Below are 23,578 nucleotides of genomic sequence, written 5' to 3'. Positions count from 1 at the left end.
GATTCATTAATGTTAAATTGGAAAAAAGGTAACTTAGTTTAGTAAAGTAGCAAAATTATATGATTGCTTTCATTTTGCTGAATGGAACTGTACTTGAAATGACTAAACAGTAGGTATTTATGCAACTGACATGTAGTTTATTAATTAATTTGAAGTTATATCTTTAACTAAAACATTATCATTAGACAGTAAAGTTAATGAAATCAATTAAAGTGGTTTCAAAAGTAAAATAATTGACTAATTGTACAATCTCTGTTTAATGTTTTCTAAAGAAAAAAATCTAATTGATATTTACAGCATTATTAATCTCCCAACATCCCTCTTTTGCAAGAAACTATGCAACTTACTTTTTGAAATAATTATCAGTGAATTCTGCAAATTTTCTTATGGGCTCTATTGTCTCATATCTTTATCTTTTAAATGGCAGTTTTAATTTCAGAAGTTAAAAAAAGTCAGCAGAGACTAGGTTGGGTGAGAGATGACACTGGTGGAATTTTTTGTATAAAATTTGTGAATTAACATATTAGACAGCTCTATTATCAAAGCAGGTCTCTTCTTCCTCACTTGTAGAAACATCTGATTACTTCCAGATAGTGACAATTGACTATCTGCTCTACAGGAAGAAACTCATAGTGAGGAACACCTTTTATGTCAAAAACTGACTGCCAACATCACTTTTGTGCTTGAACGATGTTTCTACCTACTTCGAATGAATGCTGTGCGAAAGCTAATCGTCTCACACACACACACGAGTGGGGGGAGATTGTTGGTTAGTACTATGTACTGATGCTAACTGCACATCTCAAAATATTTATATTACGACCAGAGAAAAAAGTTTGAATAGACCCTCTGTAATTAATTACTGAATTTCTAAGTCTATTTTAAAAGAAATAAATAGGTTTACAAACTGTGTCTATCTTATATTAGAATTAAATTTTAACCACTACATTATACTTTTAACTAAAATATTAAACAAGCTTTCATGAAAAAATAAGATTAAATACTTGAACTAAAATAACTTACATATGTTAAGAATTTAACATACATGATGGCCTTTCTTATAACTTGCCTTAATTAAAATGCATTCAAGTCATTAAAGGTTTAAAGAATCTAGAATTTAGACAGTTTCCATTAAAAATGTAAAGGCAACACAATTGAACATCCTTTTGTAGCTAAATAGGAATAAATCGTAATCAACCCATGCTACCTGGCTGTCCTGGACCAAACAAAATTGAAAAGCTGATTGTAAGGTCTTTATCTGTCGGCTGATAGGTCACTCAAATGAAGGTGATCCTGTGTAGGGATACTTGATCAAGGAAAAGTTATCTAATTTTTTATTCTTATGTTGATATTAGTTTTAATACTTCTTACATAGCCACTTTTAAATGTACTTAATTTTATTTTATTTTATTTTTTAAATAAATTAAAATAACCAATAAATAGTTCAAGTATGAACAGATTTGGTCATTGAAAAATTTATCTGGAAATACACTTGGGTAAGAAAGTTCCTAAAGTATTAGAAAAATGTTTCTATCCATTTCATTAATTTTAGGTGATTATTGAAGTGTACTTTTATGGATATTTTTCTTTGTTACAGAAATAATGTTAATTTGATTTCACTGGTACTGTGTTTTTAAAAAGAATTACTTTGTTTACAGTGCGTAAAATAAAGGAAAAAACAGCTGAACGTGATGAATTTCGTAAAACTGTTGATGAAATGAAATGTAATAAGACCAAGAAAAATGAAAGCATTAACCGTCGTAAGGAACTTCAAGGAATTTTATCATATAATGAGAAATGTATTGCTAAGCTGTCTGAATCAATATACCAGCTTGACATTAATGCAGCAAAAAATCTGAAAAAGGTAGTTTAATGTTTACTCTCACTTCTTTTGTGAATCATGGGTTGTCATTATGTATCTTTTAATCCTATCACTCCTATTTCATTCTTGAATAGGAGGTTATGCCTTCTACCTATCTTCGCTATTTTCAATGAAACATTAAACATTTTGATCTGTTGTACATTATCAAATGCCATATTCTTTTTAATCCTGTCTTCTAAGGTTAGTCTAAGAGTCACAGTAGCAGTGCCTCCCTTGTACACGTGCTTTTCATGAAATCAGATTGGTCTTGTATCTAGTACACTTTTCAAACGCATTTGTCTAATTACCATTGTGAGGATTTTTTATGCAGATGTTAGACTGATGGTGTGTACTTATTTATCTGCTTTATTATGATAAACAGTTTTTGTTAAATCCTTGGGTACTTAATCAGTAAAATAAACTTTGTATTAATGTATATAATCTATTCAGTGCTGCTACTCCTAAAGCAGACAATAATTCTGAAGATATATTATCTGTACCTATTACCTATTTTAGACCTTCATCAAACTATCTCAAAATTAAGTATCTTCTAATATCCTAATCATATTACTCTTTCATCTGCAAAAGCTCATCTGATAATTTTTCCCTCTGTATACAAGGTCTGTAAATAAAGTAATGAGACCAGTTTTTTTTTTTGCAACCAAAGTGACAACACTGTAAACTTTCTAATAAACATATGGTTATATGAACAGCTGATTTATATTAGGTATTAATATAATTAGTCTATTGTTTCCATATGAGATGTAAACAAACTTTTTGTGAAACTAGTTTTGTTGTGCGTTACAAAAATGAATGATAATGCTATTGAAACTTTTTCAAAATAAAAAAGGGCATATGGAAATGACGCTCTGTCATGAGCCCCGAGTTTTTGAGTGGTTCAAAGCATTTTCAGATGGCTGGGAATTAGTTAAGGACAATCCTTGCTTTAAGACCGTTAACATCAAAAAGTGACAACAATGTTGAGCGAATCAGAGACTTGAAACGGTATGACCGGCGATTAACTGTCAGAATGATTGCAGAGCAGTTGAATTTGAACCGTACCACAGTCCAATTTTGACAAACGAATTGGACGAGAAAAAGTTTGTGAAAAATTGTTCCCAAAAAACCTCACTGTTGAACAGAAAATCAACAGGATGGAAGTGTGACAATCTTGTGGGACGAATTGAAACTGATCCTGATTTTCTAAAAAAAAAAATGTTATTACTGGTAATGAATCTTGGATATTTGAGTACAACCCAGAAACAAAACACCAGAGCAAGGAGTGGCACACTTCCAACTTACCATGTCCTAAAAAAGTAAAAATGAGCACATCAAAAATCAAAACCATGCTAATTTATTTCTTCGATAGCAATGGCATTGTCCATAAGGAGTTTTTGCCTTCAGGACAGACTGTATATCAATATGTTTACCAAGAAATTCTTGAAAGACTGCGGAAAATAGTTGCCCCGTGAGACCAGCCATTAAAGACACCTGGATGCTACATCATGACAATGCACCTTGTCTCACTGCACTCTCAATTAATGAGTTTTTGGCAAAGAAAAACATTCATGTAGTTCCTCAACCACCTTATTCACTTGACTTGAGTCCCTGTGATGTTTTCCTGTTCTCGACTTTAAAACCCGCAAAGAACACCATTTTAGAAAACATTTAAAAAATGTAGAAAACATTTAAAAAATGTAACCAACTATCTGAAAGATATTTCGGTTTCTGAATTCCAACACTGCTGCATGGCTTCCCAAGGGAACTATTTCGATTGTAAATAAAAAGTTTTTCTGAACCAGTCTCATTACTTTATTTATAGACCTTGTATCCCTGCCACCTGTTAGCTCTTTCCTGTCCTCAGGACAATGGTCATTTTTCTATACTTCTAATATCTCAATTTCAATAAAGTTTACTCTTATTTTTAATTTTATTGCATCTGCCTTCCTAGAAATCATATCCTACATTTCTATAACAACCTATTTCTTTTACTGTTTAGCAGTTTTATTAATTTTATTTCAATAAGATGTTTTAACATTTCTTCCCTTCATCATCGTAAAATTTTTATATTGCTCACCTATCAGTTCTATCTTTAGTAATCCTTAGTTTTCTAGCTACCATTTCCTGTCTACCTAACTTTTTTTTGTTTTGCCTTAATTATAGCTTTTTTTTATTTTATCCATTGAATTTTAATTAAATATTTTTTTATTAATTCCTAGTCCCATGCCTGTTATTTGTTCATATTGTAACTTCCTATTTTTCTCTTTTAGTTTGTCTGTATCCCATCTCTTTTGTTCTCATTTTTTTCTCTTTAGTTCCTTAAAAATCAATCTTCTCGTCATTACAACTAAACTGTGGTCTGAATCAACATTTGCTCTGAAAACGAGGAACAATTGCAGAGACCAGAAACAATATTGTGCTCTTATAGACCAAAAAATTTCATCATATAATAAATATACACACCTTCCTGCATCTCCTGGTCTCACCTATTTGAATTTTCTGTTATGGTTCTTAAAAAGGTTTTTTGCAATTTTTAATGTATAATTAGAGCAGAATTTTAGGAATAATTTTTTTATCTGGCTTCTCCAAATGTAACAACTGTTTATCCATTACCTGGTTTATTCCATAAACATATGGTACATTTAACTACTTCTCAGAGGCATGCAAGCTTCTTCCAAAGTAATGTGTTGGCTTGTTTACAAGTGGCCTATACTCACCTTGTTGCAATCCACTGACAAGCTCAGTGGTATTTTTTAGGTTTACTGTTTCATCCTTAAACTGTACTCCACCCCACCTCAGACCATACTGTAGTCAGTTTATGACTAATTTTTTTACAGCCACCCATCATATTAACAGTCTGTTAGCTTTATGCAAGACTGAGACTCACCCTGTAGCCACTAGTGTAGGACAGTACAGAAGTAAGTTTTCAGATTAAATAAAATAATACAATCACTAATTCTGCCCCATAATTAACATCCTAAAACTTTCAGTATGACCTCGTCACTGGGGTAGCTGAAATCTGAGCAAACGTTTTCACTAGTCGTAACTTGTAAATGAAGCATTTTAGGACATATGTTTGTATGAGCTTTTTCCATTATTTTAACAAGTACTATTATACTTGTAACTTGTAAGAGAGGCTGTGTATGTGTGTAGAGCTTGTTTGAACATATTTTTATTGTGCTGAAAAAGGAGCTTGTAATATGGGTTGTATTATTTTGAAACCGTATGTGTTGTTACATAATAATTTTCTTAAATGGTTTTCATTGGCAAACAAAAATGTGTTGTGTATTTTTATAAATTATGTATATTATTTTTAAATTTGTACTTAACAATAATATTTATCCAATTATCTGGTCTTTTAATGTCTTGTTTCCAAACGCCTTGTGATGCCATTTTTTTTCTTATCAAACTTGCCAGTGCAAGGCTATTTAATCAGCATCATAAAAAAAGGTCAACAACCTGTTCACGTATAGCCCAAAATTTATAATTTTTTCACTGTTAATTTGTAATGCACAAATAACTGGTCTAGTTATAATTTTTCAAAATTCCATTGCCGACCATAAAATCATTTTTTTTTTATTTTTTTTTTAACACATTAATATATTAAATACTGTTTCTCAGAAAAATAATCCTGATATATCCTGACCTTGCAGTTTATTTTTTTAAAAACCACTTCAGCTTTTGATAAGGTGATTGTAGCTCAGAATTTTGGAATATTTTAATAGTAGAGATTCCTCCATCATATTTTGTCAATAATTAAAATAATCATTCAGTTAATTACATAGCAGAAATATTCCATTACAGCATAAGTTTATTTTCTGAATACAGATATCACTTGAATAACCAACTGGGTTGGTCTAGTGGTGAACTCATCATCGCAAATCAGCTGTTTTTGAAGTTGAGAGTTCTAAAGTTCAAATCCTAGTAAAAGCAGTTACTTTTATTCGGATTTGAATATGAGATCGTGGATACCAGTCTTCTTTGATGGTTGGGTTTCAGTTAACCACACATCTCAGGAACGATCAACTTGAGACTATAAAAGATCATCCTCATTCATCCTCTGAAGTAATACCTTACGGTAGTTTCAGAAGCTAAACTGGAAAAGAAAAACATATATATATCACCTGTTTATTAATTACTTTAGTAAAATAAAATTTTTCTGTTTCTATTTTCTTAGACCGTTGGTATATTGAACATCAATTTAAACTTGGAATAAACTGTTAGAAAACTTCAATAAAACTTGCTGCATTACTTCACAACACAATTTTAATAGTTAACAAAAGCAAATAATATTCGCTTTAGTAGTATAGTTGGTAAGACCTCAGTTTTCCATCCTAATTAGTAAGATCCCAGTAGCTTAATTTGATATGAATGTTGAAGTGCTGATGTACTTAATTATAATTGTGTAATCATACAATTATTTTTTTCTATAAGTAATAATTTAATTGCATGTAAATACAGCTACTAATTAGGATACCCTCAAAAACACTAAATGAGGTTATTGCATAATAGAAAATATATATATATATATATATATATGAGTGTGTGTGTTTAACAATTAGGTATAAATTTATTTTCTTTTTTAGATGGAGGTTCCTCTTATTGATTATCATAACTTGCTTGCAATTAATACTAAAAATGAGCCACGCCTTAAATCTTGTGTTGTTGAAAATATGTGTTCACTATTAAGGCCTGATGTTAGAGAAAGTATTGCTGAAGCTGATAAATTACTTCAGTCTATCAGAAATGATTGGATAAAGATACACAATGATCAAAAAACGGTGTTGCAGCAGTTAGAACAACAAAACATAGTTGTAAGTTTGCACACTTGTCAGGAAATAACATTAGAAAAAAGATATTTAGTGTTTTCATGTATTTTTATTTTGATAGGATTATTTTATTTTTACTTAAGTAACTTGCATTAGATTTAGTAGATTAAAAACAAATTCTGTTTAAATTAACTTATAGACTGAATCGTTGCAGTAAGTTAAGTGTCCTTAAGTGAAAAAATGAAAAACATATAACTAAACTGTTAAGAATTAATTATATTTAAGAATATTTAGAGAAGAGAGATGAATACTGAGTACATTATGGCCACTATTTTAAAACTATTCTGTCTTACATGTGCTGTAATGCATTTAAACTGTAACAGTTGCAAAATCCTGTGTTTCACAGGATTGAATTTTTTTGTAAATATTCAAGTTACAGAATTCAGTGGGTGAAATGTATAAAGTTGATGTTTTATTACTTCATAAGCTACCAATCAAGCCTTATTTAAATTATATTTTTTTTAGCTTGTAGAACATAAAATTAATGTTTCAAATTGCTGGCGTTTTATAAAAAAAAATTTCTTATTCGTTCTATATTTGTGATCAGTGTTGACTGACTGAGTGATTAGATTGCATAATATGCAATTGACAACATCATCAACTTTGTGTTGCTTTACAGTTTTTAGTATCTGAAACTGATCTAGCTGAAAAACTCAATATTTCCAGTAAGATGTATAGTTTATCTACACTACTTGATGTCTTTACTGTTCTTCTAAGAAACTGAATTTTTGCAGTTTTTATGTGATCATATAGTAAAATTTCACAGTCAGTCAACTGTTTGGTAACTAACCCTCTGGAGGGTCACCTCACAGTAAAAAACTACTTTTTTACATTGCACTGTTTATATCTGTTTAATCTCCTAGCTTCAAGCATATTGCAGTAGAACTTTACTAGTTTGAACAGTAATAATTCAAAGTTTCCGCTTGATTCTTTAATTTGTTAGAAAACATAGCACAAAATAGTTTTTTAATAATAATTATATCTTAAGACCTAGAATATTATTGCTAAAACTTCATTATTATTATTATTATTATTAGCTGTCATTTTAGAATATTAATCAGAGAGCTATGGAGCTATGTTTTAAGAAGATGTTTTTAAGCAACTGCTTCAAAAATAAATAAAAATGCTTTCAAAATTAGTCAAAGAACTTTGTAAAACTGGTGTTACATTGTCTTCAGTCATTTTTTTTATGTTAGGTAAATTACAAAATAATTTTTAGATAGCAAATTAACATAAAAATACTAAAGTTAATTAAGTAAGTAGATCAATTATATAGAAATTAGATATCAAGTTCAACATGTTTTATGCAGTTGTACAGAAAATGAAGAAAAAAATTTAATTTCTGAAAAATCCCAGTGAATCAAGAAGGGTGTGAGAAATGGTGAAGAAGCACAAGCCAAATAATACAAGGTCTGTTCAGAAAATAACCAAACATTTTTAATTACGCACCAATGAATGACGTGTAGTTGGCAGCATTGTGTTCCAAATAAACTCCTTTGTAACCACATGCTGTTGGATTGTTGATATCTTGTTAAGTTCTTGTTTTATTGTTATTTACGTGCAATGCGTTTAAAAGTGTTAGTTGCAATTTTCAGGAACAACGATATAACGTAAAATTTTGTGTGAAACTTTCACCAGTAACATTTCAACTTTTGAAATAAGCTTACAGAGATGATGCTCTGGATCGTATGCAATTTTACGAATGGTTTTCACGATATAAAAGTAGTCATCGGACAGTTGATGACCTTCGACCAGGAAGGCCTTTGACTTTGACTGACGACACCCATGTTCAGAAAATCAACAATCTGGTGTGTGCAAATCACCAGTTGACTGTCAGAGAACTTGCAAACTTGCAGAAGAGGTTAGCATGTCAGTTGGATCATACCATGACATTTTGACTGCAAAATTGAACATGCATCGAGTTACAGCAAAGTTTGTTCCTTGTTTGATGATCGAACAGCAGAAAGAAGATCGAGTGGATGTTTGTTGGCAACTTCTTGAACAAGCCACTTACAATGAAACATTCATGCAAAGAATCATAACGAGAGACAAAAGCTGGGTTTATGGCTATGACATTGAGACAAAAGTTCAGTCATCACAATAGTTCGGCAAAGGATCTCCACGCCCCAAGAATGCACATCAGTCTCGATCCAACGTCGAAGTCATACTCTTTGTTTTTTTTTTTAATTTAATGAAATTGTGCAATTTGAATTCTTGCTTTAAGTGAAACTGTGAACCATATGTACTATTGTTTTACAACAGTTATATGAAAAAATCCGCAAAAAGAGATCAGAGTTGTGGCCAGACAACACATAGTTCCTTCACCATGACAATGCGTCCTCCCTCAGCTTCCCTACTCACCAGATCTGGCGCTCTTTGCGATTTTTTCTTATTTCCGAAATTAAAATCAGTGGTGAAAGAACGCCGTTTTGAGACTATTTATGACATTAAATCAGATTTGTCATACCTTAATGCCATTTCAAATGAAGCTAACCAGGACTGCTTGCCAAATGAGACTACTGGGAAAAATGTGTGAATAGGGCAGGAAGTACTTTGTAGGGGATAAGGACACATAATCTGTAAAATTAATAATAAGATTAAAAAAATAAAGTTCGATTATTTTCTGAACAGACTACGTACAAAAATCAACAATAAGAATTGAGTGAGCACTTTACTTACAAGTTTGTAGACTGTAGGAAAGAGGCAGTCAGTGTGGGAAAGTCAGCCCAAAATACTATGAAAAACACTTGCAAATACAAAGTCCAAAGTAAATAGGTTTTCCAATTATGATTTCAAAAATATTACTACAAAAATTTGGGCCTTTTTTGTCATAATCCTCAAATTTTCAGAGGTATACTTTCTCCCAGTGATATGAATATGCTGATATTTTTGTTAGAAATGCACTGTAATTTCCAAGATCAGGATTTATATACAGAATCATAACTGATAACACTACTATTACCAACTTATTAATACTGAATTTATTTAAAATAATTTAATAGTTTAATAATACAATGGAACTACTTTTTCCATAGCAGTACTGAGCGCTATGATCATTAACCATTTTAAAAATGATGACTGCATGCACCATTCTATCAGCTTTGGTGATCAATGGAAAACCAGTTAAACATGGTTTTGGCAATTGGCTTTAATTCTTTCTTCACATTTTCAATTTCCAAGATGGTGTCCTTGAGATATTCCAGTTGTTGCAAAACCTTCACAATACCTTGGTATGTGAGGTGATGGAATTTACATTCTTAAAAAGTTTATCTGAGGAATCAAAATAGCAGGCATCTGATGTCATAAAGCATTTCATAGCATTATAATTGTACTATTATTAAAAGACTGCCAAATTAATATTTGCATTTCTGAGGGTAAAATATATAAAAAAATATTTCTTCATTTGCTTTTTCTTTCGTTTTAATGTTTTAAAATTACAACTTTAATTAAATGAAAAATTCAATTGTATCTTTTTATAGTTGATAGAACAGGTGTTGAAGTATACAGATGATTTACAGAAGAAAAAGAAGCAACTTCAGGATATTTCTCATAAAAAATCCCAGTTTCTGGATTGTAAGGATAAGGTAATAATGACAGATTTTTTTATAGAGATTATGTGCCTCTTTGTTAGTATTTTACTAATATTGTATTACTAATTTTTTTTTAACTTTATTATGAATTAGTGAATAAACAAATCAGGTAAGTAATGCAAGTACAATGTCTGTCAAAAGTTCAAGGACTTCCTCTAAATTATACATTTCTACTACCTGTCCATATACTTTTGCTAAACCATACAATGCTAGACATTAGCCAAATAATTGTTAAAATGAGTAGTTTTTTACCACAAATTCGACCTCTCTATATTTTACAGAACTGATTTTATTACAATTTGTTTGTTTTAAAAAGGGCAAAAAATGCAAGCCAAAATTTAATTTTTAACTGACTTCAAAAAAGGAGGAGGTTATCAGTTACGCTATATCTCCGAGGTTAGTAAAGCAATATTGATATTTTTTTTTAATTGGAAGTATTCTTTCGAAATGTTCCATGTAAATTTTAACCAAATCTGATGATAATTTTAGAAAAAATACAAAAATACAAACGGCTTGACACTGTTTGCTGCTGACCACTCGCACCAGAACCAGAACTTGCTCTGTTCCTGTATGACTAGGCTATTAATAATAGTCTGTATTATCGTTCAGTCTCCATGAAAATATTTATGGCATTTCTTTCTTAAGCAATCATTCCCTTTCTTTTTTCCTTGGCTACTTCCTCTAAATTCCATATAAATATTAAACCTACATTTAATATTTTTATAAAATGGTAAAAAGGTTTATTATCCGTAGTTGCATAATATAAATATTTATAAATAAATAATGAATTCTAATTTTACAGTATTAAATAGTCATATAACAAGCTCACAACTGACTTCATCCTGTATGCAGCGAGTCAAATATTACAATTTAGCAGTAAATAATATTATATAGTTATTATAAAGACTTTTTAACCGGGTACCACAAACCTTGTCCAAATGTCTACTTGTAATAATGAAATCTAAAAATTGAATAGATTATGTAACCTCATCATTTCTGTCACAGCTTTCTCATCATATGGTCCATTTAATAATGTATTTGGGTCCAAATCAGACAAGATGATGCCCTCTAACTCAACTGCAAGCGACATAAATCTGTCCCATGGCAAAATTCTTGCTGAGGTCTATCACTGCCCTGTCAAGAGTTGTACCCTGCGTTTGTGAACAGTTACATCCCAGCTTAATATTACAGGTAGCATTCAGCGCTTGACATCTCCATCTGTATCCCTTTCATTCTGAGACCAATAGAATAGTTAGTCTTCAAATTTTATGAGTTTTGCTTCCAGTAACTCTCCTTTCTCATATATCTTGCCGAGGTGGTGAGAGCGTTGCTCTTGTGTTTTGTTTGAAAAACGTTTGTGTATTAAACAGACACGATGAGCATGACTCTAGATTTTCATTCCATAAGAATGGACTGTTGTACGTTTTCATTTGTAAGAGTCTACATTCTCATTGTTGAGAAGTCTCTATGAAAATATTCGTGGCATTTCTTTCTCTATTTTTCCGTAAACGTTATTTGCTACAACATTTCTTTCTTGGTAACTTTCCTTTAAACATTACTGTCTCATTTGAGCAGCACATTTAATAGACCTACCCATATTTTAATTATATTTATATATATATATAAAATATAATCTTTTTAAGGGCTTTTTTTGGACACTTGGTTCAATCGATTGCAATAAGAAGAGTAGGTGCACAACTAGATGTTACAATAGTCCTAAATCCAAAGTTTCAAAATCCTACAACTAATCAATTTTGAATTATGTGAGATACATACATACATACAGACGTCACACTGAAACTAAAAAATGGATAATTATGTTGAAATTTGGAAATCAAAATTTTCTACAGTCGCAATACTTCCTTTACCTTGTATAAGGAAGTAAAAATTGATGCACTGTAAATATTTCTCATTAATTCCATATAGAAAACTTTTAATACATCCTTTTGAAAACAAACACTTATATTCATGTTTTCATTGATTTTTGTGATTAATACTTTGTCAACTTTCCTTTTTTTTGCGTTGTTATTAATAACTTTGTCAAGTTGTTTTTATAAGTTTTATCTTTTGTAACCAGTTCCTTTCTTCCCCAATTCCAATTCTAAATAGTATGGGATGATTTTGGTTTATTAAATTTCTTAAAGCTTTTTAAGATATTTGTTTTTCCTTTTCAAAATTAATATTTATTTGATTTTATATTAAAACGTAGTTATTGTCTTTACACTCCTATCGGCCTTTCTTAAGCTTTTTTATCATTTTAATTTGTTGTACATTACAAATTTCAGTTTCATTAAAAGTAGAAATTTTAGACCTGACATTTACCTCTGTTTTATCGTACTGAAACAAGAGTTTCTTGAACAGTAAGAGAAAATGGAAGTCATATTTTTTGTACCATGATAGAAAATTGCTGGAACGGGAACAAGTACTCTTTTGAATAAGTGTGTAAATTTATTAAAGTTACTTAATGTTACATTTTTTCTGAATATGTTAATTATTAATGATTTACTTTCTTTCAGGATCTTCGAACACTTCAGAATGCCATTAGATCATTTGAAGAAAACACTAAAATTTCAATGGAAAAAGTTATTATTTTGAATACTGAAACTAGAGATAAATTGAAAGCTAGGTAAATAAGATTGTTTTAATTAAAAATATGTGGGTTTTTTGTCAGAATAGATACACAAAAAATGGTAAATGTAAAAATTACTAAAAAGATTAACTATAAGAATTTTGATAAAAACCAAAAATAAAATGAAAGCTATCTGTGTGAGTAATGATCCAGTAGGGATCCAAAAAATTACATGACAAATCAAATTAACGTGAGATTTTCAAGATCCTCAAAAGATTTTTAATCGATTTAATGATTTTATAAGCATCAAGTAATTTAAATGATACAGAGAAGCTAATCCTGAGTTCTCTCCGAAGGTTAATTCTCCTGTAAAATATAATTGACTAACAAAAATAATTTTTTTTAAATAGTAAAATGGTTTTAAGTTTTCAACCAAATGAGTTTGTACAATAATAAATATCTGGAAGTCATAACAATTTAGCTTTCTATCTTGTTAACCACTTCATTCAGAACAATACTTTTTCAGGTATACTTAAATTTTCTCTTAATTAAACCAGTTTTTAAGAAAATATGCTTTTGCAGAAAGAAAACTGCAGACTTGTAGTTAATACAAACTGTGTAGCAATATATATTACAATTAAATTATTTAAAAGAATATTCTGCATGGCACTTTGATGCTTAAAAGCAATAAAGCTATAACAAAATTAATGAAATTAGTTAATTTGCAAAGCATAAAAAAGCAATATGATCTTTCAATCTAATCTTCTTAAAAGCTGATGACTAGTTATAAGATTACACCGCTACTGGTATAATCATTTGTTTTACCTGAAAATTATTTATTATTAATTTTCTTAGGAAAAGAGACCTGAATATAAATTCAGTGTATAATTCCTTTGAGCCCCAGATATTATTAAATTTTAACTTTTAATTAATTATATTACCATCATTATTATTACATGGAATTTTCAAAAAGATAAGATATGAATTTATGTATTATAATTTCTAATAAAAAGTTAAAAAACTGATTAAGAGTAATTACATCTGAAGCGGTCTGATTGATTTAACTAAAACCATTCTAATAGTACAGCATGCATTTGTTTTTTTTATAATACTTGGTGCAGGTGTGTGATGGTCTTATCTGGTCTGTTCACTTCCAACGTAGATGTATGTTAAAAAAATTAAGGTATATGGTTCACATAAAAAAAAGATGAAATCACCTTTACGAAAATAGAAAGCATGTTAACTTCATAAATTAATAATAATCAACTGTTCTTGCATGTTTGGAGAGTTACACATCATAAAAAATATTAGTAATAATACAATTAATGATGATTTAAAGTATAGATTACAATTTTACTCAGAAAAATTATCTGATATTAAGAAAACTAATATTAATTTATTGACAAATTAAATGATTACACACTAGAAGAATAATTTCATAATAATTAAAACAACTGTTATCACTTTTTTATGTTGTATAATTTAATGTTAAAAAGAAAAATTAAATGTATATTGTTCCTTTGAAATAATGTATATTATAAAAGTGCTTTACAAGAATATAAATTAGTAGCCAATATATAAATGTAAATTTTAATTTACATCTCACTTATTCTCCATTAGATTACATTTTAATAAAATGTTTCCTGATGATACTATGAAAAAAAATTTAACAGTGTAATACTGTATGATTAAGGGAAATATAAAGTAATCTAATTATTGAAGCTGAATAACATAACTTTATATTTTTAATTTGAGTAGAAGAAATCTTTCTTAGGAAAAAACCTGTCTGTGGTGTGTGCATATATATTTTTTAAAAAGACAGATTTCTTGCCCTATAAGAAATTAGTTATACTTATGATTATTTTCTGGTATTTGAAAAAAGATTGTAGTCATAAACTCGGTTAGCTTTTGGTATCAGATGAAAAGTGAGGTTTACTCAAAACCTAAAAGATGTGTTAGAAAATGTGCTTTAAAAGATGCTAGAATTTTAAACAATGCTACTCTCATGAAGATGTTCTGAGAAGAAGAATACAAGATTTTCAGACATGAATTAATAAGTCTATCAGTTTTATAAGTGGAGTTTTTAAAATTCATTTGAAGATAATGAAGTTTAGTTTGTATCCTCAAAGTAAATAAATTAAATTTTAACCAGATTGAATATTAAACTTTTTTTTTTTTTTTAGTCAAAAATTTCTTCGTGGCTTGTAATTAGTCAAATTTTTCTAACTAGTATTTATATTTTATTTGCTTCATTTACTTCAATTTTCTCAAAATTAAATTCTGTACAAAGTTTTATTTATTGATAAGTAATATATTTTACACTTCGTTTAAAAAAATATATTAAAAAATATGGTTCTGAGAACTACATTTTATTTGTATGTATAATTTCAAATCAAATAACAAAAACGCTAATTTTTATTGAACAAAAAATATTAGTACTGCATTGTAATATCTGAAAAGCATAAATCAGGGTGAAATATTCCTCTTTTGACTGTTACTTATTAACTTGAGAACAAAGGATTTATGAAACCTATGTTTACATGTTATTTTCCTTATTTTTATCTTGTGGATCATTCCTGAAATAATGTCCTTCCTGTTGAAACACCCCACTTGTATTAATGCTTCAAAGCTTTCGTTATACAAAACATAGAACATGTTAGAAAAGTTTCAGGTTTGAATTTTTAATTTGTAAGAATATATTTTTGTTTTAAATACGGAATTAATTCTTTTAGGTATGAAGCACAAGTAGCAGAACTGAAAGAAGTTATGGAACTGGCTGAGTTGTATTTTAAACGAACTAGACAAGTGAGGGATTCGATGCATGAAGAAAGTTTAGTAAGTATTATACATTGTTTCTTTTATTTTATCTTAAATGTGTAATTTTTTTTTTAGGAAATCGACTGTTAAGGATAGCCGAAATTATACCACGAGTATGCACAATATAACCAAATATAAAATGCATCTAGCTATATTACCTAAGTGACCAATTATAAATCATCTCCTTGTAACCTAAAAGCTATTACCTGAGATCCAGGTCTTGCAGAACTACCATGTTGTAAACAATGGAGGATAACATCTATTATAAAATACTGATAATTAAGAAATTTTTGCATTATCCATTTCTTCTAATCTTGATATTCATGTACAGTCTACCTCATAAATTAATTGTGGTTTAAATTTTAAATGGATAGTATTCATATTCATCGGCAATGTATTTTTAATTATGTTCATTGTACAGTACTGCATATCTTACAAATAAGAATATCTTATGAGTTTTGTTTTCTCTAATCTTGATATGGCCGTAATAAATAGGGATAATGTTATGTTAAAGATATTAATATTTTCTGTGCTAGTAAGTATTGCATCAAGTATAAAAATGATTCACTCCGTTCCTTTTTCTTAATTACAGAAAAGTTTTACATTATTAAAATTTCTTCTATCTTTCTTTAATTGTTTATTAACAAAATTCCAGAGCCTGATGTTCAGATTCATTAAGCTTGGCTAAAACTTGACTTGCATTAAAAAGAAATCAAAAGAATATTTCCTATAAAAATATGAGTGGTGGTTTAAATTTAATTAATTTTTATTTTTTGTTTTTTTTTTACCTGATTTTATTTGTTTGTTCAATATTTTGTGTAATTGTGCATATTTCTTATAAGTTTGCTTATGTGAAAAATAAATTACGAGCATTATTTATTTATTAAAGGTTTCGAATTACAATAAGAAATTTTTATGAATTTGCATTGATGGATTTTGTGGTTTAAAAAGCATGAATTTCATCATTAGTTATCTATATCTCTCATACTTTGAAAGGTGTTATACTTACAATTTTGCATGTACTTAAAAAAAGTTCAATGCTAATCACAATCATCATTGCTGTAATTGGCTTAGTTGAAGTAGTTTGAATATTTTTGGCTTAGTTGAATATTTTCCTTTTTTTCAGAACATAATCAGAAGTGTTGCGGCAGAAATTGGAAAACACCTTAACGAAGGAAAAGATAAAAAATAATTTGTAGTATTTTTTAATGTTTGATATTATTTAAAATATTTACATAACTAATAGCTTCCTGGTACAAATTAAAAGATCATTTATTAATATGAGTTTTATTAATCTAAATTTACTTTTTGAAATCCTTTTTGTTTTAGTTTTTGTCAGTTAGTTTTATTACTTGAATTTTGTTATTTTTTAAAAATACAATACAATGTACAAAGTATTAATCATTAACCCGCCGGGTTAGTCTAGTGGTTAAACTCATCATCACAATATCAGTTGATGTTCAAAGTCAAGAAGCCTAAGGTTCGAGTCCTTGTAAAAACAGCAGTTGCTTTTATGTGAATTTGAATACCTGACTGTAGATATCAGTGTTCTTTGGTGGTTAGGTTTCAATTAACCACATTGGGAAGGAATGGCAATGGTAATGGAATCTGTAAAACCTGCCACAAATTCCAAGGGTTGAGCACGACGGTGGCAAAAATGTATTTATTAATCATTAAAATGTTATAAGATTATTTAGTGCCTTTAAGATTTTTTTTATTGGATAATATATAATTTATTAAGTTTTGTTTTTATTTTCAAATGATTGTTATCCAAAGCAGTAATCATTTTTCAGATATTTATCATTTGTTTTAATATAATAAAGATTTATAAATGCCCTTTGCATTGTCTGCATAAATATAAACAAATTTATATGAGAAATAAAATGTTTACAAGCTCAATAAATCCACTTGTAAAGACATAAAAGTTAATGCAGTCACTTTAAAACATTAATCTCTACGATAACTGAAATCAGTTGAAGAAAACATCGCATGATGGATCCTACCAGCTTAAAAAAATTAAAAAGATATTCCCATATTAGGTTGTTTTTATCTAATATATTAATGATTGTAAATCCTTGCACTAACTTCCAACTTGGGTTTTAACAAAAAATATGTCTATCCCATAAAAAGATTATCCTAGCAAAGATTACTTTGCTAAAACCGTTTATCTTTACAGATTTATTTTCTTTGTCTACAGAACTCACGCACAAGTTGAGTTCTAAAAGTCAAATGTGGCAGTGAAGAAAAATCTTTTCTAAACATTTATACTAAGTTTGTTTTCTCTTAATTATTTATTGACAACTTATAAAATGCTTTTATCGCATTACAATTTTGCAGATGGCTGCTGTAACAGAAGTGGCAGTCAAAAAACAATTCTTGTGTCAGGACATTATTGAAAATTGACAGTTCAAACAAGTATATGAAAGGTTTGATAGATTAATATTGCTAAAAGTGCCATCAGAATACAATTCAACATCAGCAAATACCTGGATGTTACAGTGTTCTGCTGTGCTCCATTCTGTACTATTTAGGGTTTAGATACAATAGTTATAAGACATGCAAAGAAAAATGTAGTAAGAGTTTTCTGCAAATAAAATTAATTAAACTGTTATAGAATTGTTTAAGTGATTTTGAAAAATAAGTTAACATATAAGGTTAACATTATATTTAAAAATCACTTAAAATATAAGGAGCAGTGAAAATTTGATAAACTAGAGACATCTAGTCACATAATAAGGTCTCTGCAATATTTTTTTCTCAAAACCAACTAGTCAAGATCCAATTTTTAATGGAACGTATATAATTAATTTTGCTACACATGTGATTTTTTCTAGCCCTATGAAAAGAGTGTATAATTTTAACATGTTTCTGTTACGCACAAAATATTTGCAGTTTGTATATTAACCGTGCTCAACCAAGCAAAATATTTATGTTCCACAGAATATGTTGATTCATGTCGACAGTGAATTCTATCTTTCTTAATACACAATAACCGGCACTAAATGATTGAGTATATAGAAATACTCAGAAAAGAATATATAGATTCTTCCAGAAATATTTTGAATAATGAAAAAATAAATAAATTTAATTGGAAAATATGAATGGAACATGAAAGATTTTTAAAACAAAAGATTGGGCATCTTTTGATCAGACCTTACCTTATTAAAAACCTTTTGTAAACATTCCTTTCTGTTATATATTCTTATTTAATTGTTTCTCTAATTACAGATTTGTTTAATACATCAAAATGAATTCATAATTTTTCTACCTTGCAGATCTGACGATTTATCATAAGATTACAACCAAACATCAATAATAAAATAAAAATAAAATTAATTTTACATAAGCTCCATTATTATTCTGTGATGAAAAAGAACAAAATATTTCCTAACTAATAACTATAATGTAAAGTGATTAAATATATATATATAATCTTTAGATGGTTTAGTGAAAAATCTCTTTAAAAAAATAATTTCACAAATAGTGAAATTATTATAAATAGATTAATGAAATCAAGAACTTAATTGAGTATTCCATAAAGATTAATTTATAAATTTAAATCTTCTAGTCCAACAAATCTAATTGTAGTTTTAACTAATTATCACTTTTAGTTGAACTAAGACAGAAAAAATTCAATAAGATTTTGCTCATTGTTTATTTATGATTTTTTTTAATTTATGTAATAAAACTGTTCAGGAAATATTAGCCATACGGTAAGAAAACAAAAAAATTAGGCATAAAAGTACTTAAGATTAAATTACCATCATCAGTAATACTATTCAGTAGTATTGTGGAATAAATTAATTATAGCTTGTCTTTAATGTTTATTAAAGACAAAGATGTGATTTGGAAAACCTTTTCTGTAAAACAAGAATGTTAAGAGAAACTCATACCGAGTATGTATACATTACATTGGTCTTCCTGATGAGCCCAAAGTTGTTGCATTGAACTTGTCTTTGGCTATAATTTGAGCTAGTGGTTGAGTGTGTACCACCACTAGTGTTGGATTGTTTGTCCATTAAAGTTTTTGCAACATCTGCATCTTAATAGAACATATGCACTTAATAAGATCTTATGGAACCTGTTACTGTTAGCGAGCCTGTAAATGGGATTCCTCCAAGGGTCAGTGAAGTGACGGAGGTAAGAATCAATGATTCCTCAGATGAGAAAGATCAGGTAGTAGCAGATGTTTCCACCTGAGTTTCACAAGATAATCTGAGATTTTTATGGCTAACGGGAGGGCTCTGTCCCCCTGGATAAGTACTTTGAGGATCAGTATGATCAATTTATGGGCTTTATAAAGGATCCGCGAAGTACTTTGGTTAGGAGTAGGATTATTCCTAAGATAAAGGAATTTAAGGCAAATCTCTGTTCTGGCTCAGAAATTTGTGGTGTTTGCTTCTAGGCCAATCAAAGTATTTGCGGTGATAGTTCCTCCTATACTAGGCCTGTGGAGCCTCAACGGAGGCATTGTGCAGAGGTTCTGAAGGATAAGCGCAAGGCTAGCCTATCAAAAAGCAGCCAGACATTATCTTTCTGAATAAGCCTGAGGGTTCAGTAAAAACGACCAAGGAAATAAGAAACTGTTTTCAGGTTGCTCTTCATAATAGGTCCAGCCTGAAGATAAGAAATATATGGGAAACCTAGATGGGATTGGTTAACATTGCTGCTGACAAAAAGACTGAAGATTATAAGTTGCAGAAGTTATAATTATTGGCTGAGTAATCGTGGTGTCTTTTCAGCAGTATTTATTTCTTCTTTTCTTATATGCCACTGTGGTTACTGGCAACTGTCACCACTGCATTATCATTCTATCTAGTGACTGCAAAATTTGCTTTTTCATAAAATATACCCCTTTTCATTTTCTGCAATTCTTTAAAACTGTAATGGGCAATTAGGAAGCATATTTTCTCTGACGGTGCCAGTCGCAAAATATTGTTTAGTAAATTAAAACAGACCATGGGAAGAAGGAAATTTAAAAAAACATTCGATGCTCACTAGGATTGGATGCAACATTTAACAAAAATTCTAGTACTACTTGTGTCCCAAGATCATATTCAGATTTTTCTTTGTTTGCACCTCCACACGGCATAAATTGCCACAAATACCAACTATAAACTACACAAACACCAAAACTTAAATTCAAATTAATTGATTTTCCCTTGATAAACACTTTTGCTGAATGCATACCAAAAAATGGCACCATTTCTTCATCAACAGATAAATTAAGAGAAAAAACATCAACTATAAATTCCACTTGTTGACTTCATCAAAAAATGGCCGTATTTTTTCGAACTTATCTTGCTGATCAGGTAATGTTTTTTGAGATGTAGGTTCGTTTTATTAGCCTAAGTGTTATCACTCATTGAATTTTGCACTACTTGCAACACCCGTATCTTCATCCTCACTCCACACATTTTTTTTAACGTAAGGTGTGATAACCAGTCAATATTAAAATTGCAATAAATCTTTTTAGTAAAGCATTATTTAAAGAAAAAAACATTATGATTATTGTAAAATGTATATTTGTTGCTAAACTCTAAAATCATATTCAGTAAATATCAAAATAAAGGGAAAATATTTTAAGGAACGATTTTCCTGCCAGTTTATTCCCTATAACCTCTATTCGTCTATTTTCTACTGAAATTGGCAATTTTTTTAAAAATGGGCTCAGTTTTCTTCCATTTTTGAATGTTTGTTTTAGGTTTACAGTTTTTTGGTTTCTACTGGCAAATGGATTTTTGAACATCAATGTCTCTTTCAGTATACAGATGAATCTCAAGCGTACCTGATGAAGGGGTCTCAGCAAATTTTTATCAATAAGTTAATCAAGTGGAATATAAGTTGCATAAATGGAAGTTGCTGATGAAATATTATCTACATCTTCTAAAATGCATGCAGTTCTCTTCAAGTGACTACTCCACTAACACATGAAACTGACCTGAGCACATAATCATAGAAACTGAAGATTTTATAAAATAATGTCTATAAAAATAGTAAAATCACAACAAAATTTAATGACTGAAGAAAACACTGTGTATCAATGCAATAAAATTATAGACAAAACAAAAATTTAACGATTTAAACATAAAAATAGTAGTACATCATGAGATTGTGAAGTTATTTGTAATAACATGTTGCACACTTTACATGTAATTAATCACTCCACAAGCCAAAGGCAAAAAAGAATGCAAAAGAAAAATAAAACTGCGAGTTTAGTTTCATTGAATGACATTCAGATCTATGTTCGGTTCATGCCACGCAACTGACGTAACAAGTACTAATATGAGTAGTATAACTTATTTTCATTCCATGTTACCAATAGTTATACAGTAATACTGTATGTACAGTATATTACTGTATACTTGTTTTTTCTTTGATTATGCAATTAATCTCTCTATAAGCCAAAGGTGCATCATTCACCTTTATTTTTAACATCCAGTATTCATTATCAGTTTTCAAAATGAACAATTTTCATGAATTGATGAACAAAAGCAACATTTAAATATGCAATAAAATAGAAATATCATTTTTAACAAGCAGACTACACAGGGGTTACACAATCTTGTAAAATACAATAAGTTGATTTGCAAATAAACTCGCCTAATAATAACCTATTACCATATAATATTTTTTGTGATTACAACACCTATGAAAATAAAGGAAAATCATATAAAGTGCAAAAAATTTTGTAGAAATAAAAAGAAAAAATGTTTACAAAAGTTAATTACAGCAAAAATAAAATGGCATAGAGTACAATTTAATTGACATTGTAATGCCAAGGCATGCTTATGTTACTACGATCAGGATGGTATTGATCAATACCAAATGGCACTGAACATAGAGAAGTTAAATCACAAAAAGAAACCATTCTTGATGAACCTGACAGTAATTTGAGCAATGAGGATATTACTTTCAATGATCACGATGGTCAAGAAACAAATGCAATGATGATCCTAGAGATTCCAAAGTATAGCAACTGGTGCACCAGCATACTTTGGCTGAAGAGCTAATGAAGAAAAAATTACATTAATTGGAACCACTAAAAAAACAAAAGATTCTCCTCAATTTAAAGCTAAAAAAATCAAGTCGTAGAAACTTCGATGTATGGTTTTCAAAACATAGCTATGCAACTAAAAATAATAACTTATATTCTACTTGTATGCATGATGAAATTGGAATAGACAAAAAGCTGTAAAGCCAGCCATTGTTGAAGACTACAAAACAAATATAGATGATGAACATTTTGGATAAATGTATGCCACTTTCATGAATGGGAAGATGGCAGTTAGTCTTATTTTACTCCATCCCGATCACAGGAATAAATGCACAAATAATTTTATGTATGTTAAAATTCTATGGACCAACAGACACCCCGTCATATAAAAGTTTCTTCATAACCTAGCAGTAGACATAATGAAATAACACCTGACAAAAGGGAAAATATGTTCCAGCAAAAGAAAATTAAAACACGAAACTGAAAAGCCAACAAAAATAGACTTAGGAATATGGAAGAAAAAACAGCACAAATCACATGTGTTAAAATGCAAAACTTTTGTTTGCAAATTTAATTTGTAATAAATATAATAATAAAAATATTTCATATCACTTAGTCTGTTATATGTATTCTTTATATTTCTGTTATACTTTATTAATTAAAAGTTGCAAAAACTTATTGTCAAACATTTAAAAATTGGATTACTATTAATAGTCATTTATTTTTTTAAAATGCATTTACCTTTTAAAACAATAGTAATAATAAATAATAAAAAATGTAAGAAAGATTCAATTAAAAAAATTTCACAATTAATGGAAAAAAGAAAAGATGTTTGATAAAATCCAACAGGTAAATGACTGCATAAAATTGGCAGGTGACAACATTATATCTCAAATTTAGGTGCCTTTTTTCATT

The 23,578-nt window shown here is 29.2% G+C and overlaps 1 protein-coding gene across 1 annotated transcript in view; it reads left to right on the top strand.

The window, feature by feature from the left end:
- The window catches only part of LOC142325177 (kinetochore protein NDC80 homolog), a 125,189-nt gene extending 108,242 nt beyond the window's left edge, over positions 1-16,947 (top strand). The window contains exons 10-15 of the mRNA XM_075366601.1: positions 1,659-1,864; positions 6,448-6,675; positions 10,170-10,274; positions 12,797-12,906; positions 15,582-15,684; positions 16,793-16,947. Coding sequence (XP_075222716.1) covers positions 1,659-1,864; positions 6,448-6,675; positions 10,170-10,274; positions 12,797-12,906; positions 15,582-15,684; positions 16,793-16,858 — 818 coding nt within the window. The 3' untranslated portion in view covers positions 16,859-16,947. The remainder of the gene's footprint in view (positions 1-1,658; positions 1,865-6,447; positions 6,676-10,169; positions 10,275-12,796; positions 12,907-15,581; positions 15,685-16,792) is intronic.
- The last annotated feature ends 6,631 nt before the right edge of the window (positions 16,948-23,578 follow it).

Source organism: Lycorma delicatula, chromosome 1 (assembly GCF_047948215.1).
Source record: "Lycorma delicatula isolate Av1 chromosome 1, ASM4794821v1, whole genome shotgun sequence".
Lineage (NCBI taxonomy): Eukaryota > Metazoa > Arthropoda > Insecta > Hemiptera > Fulgoridae > Lycorma > Lycorma delicatula.
This window is presented reverse-complemented; position numbering and strand designations above follow the sequence as displayed.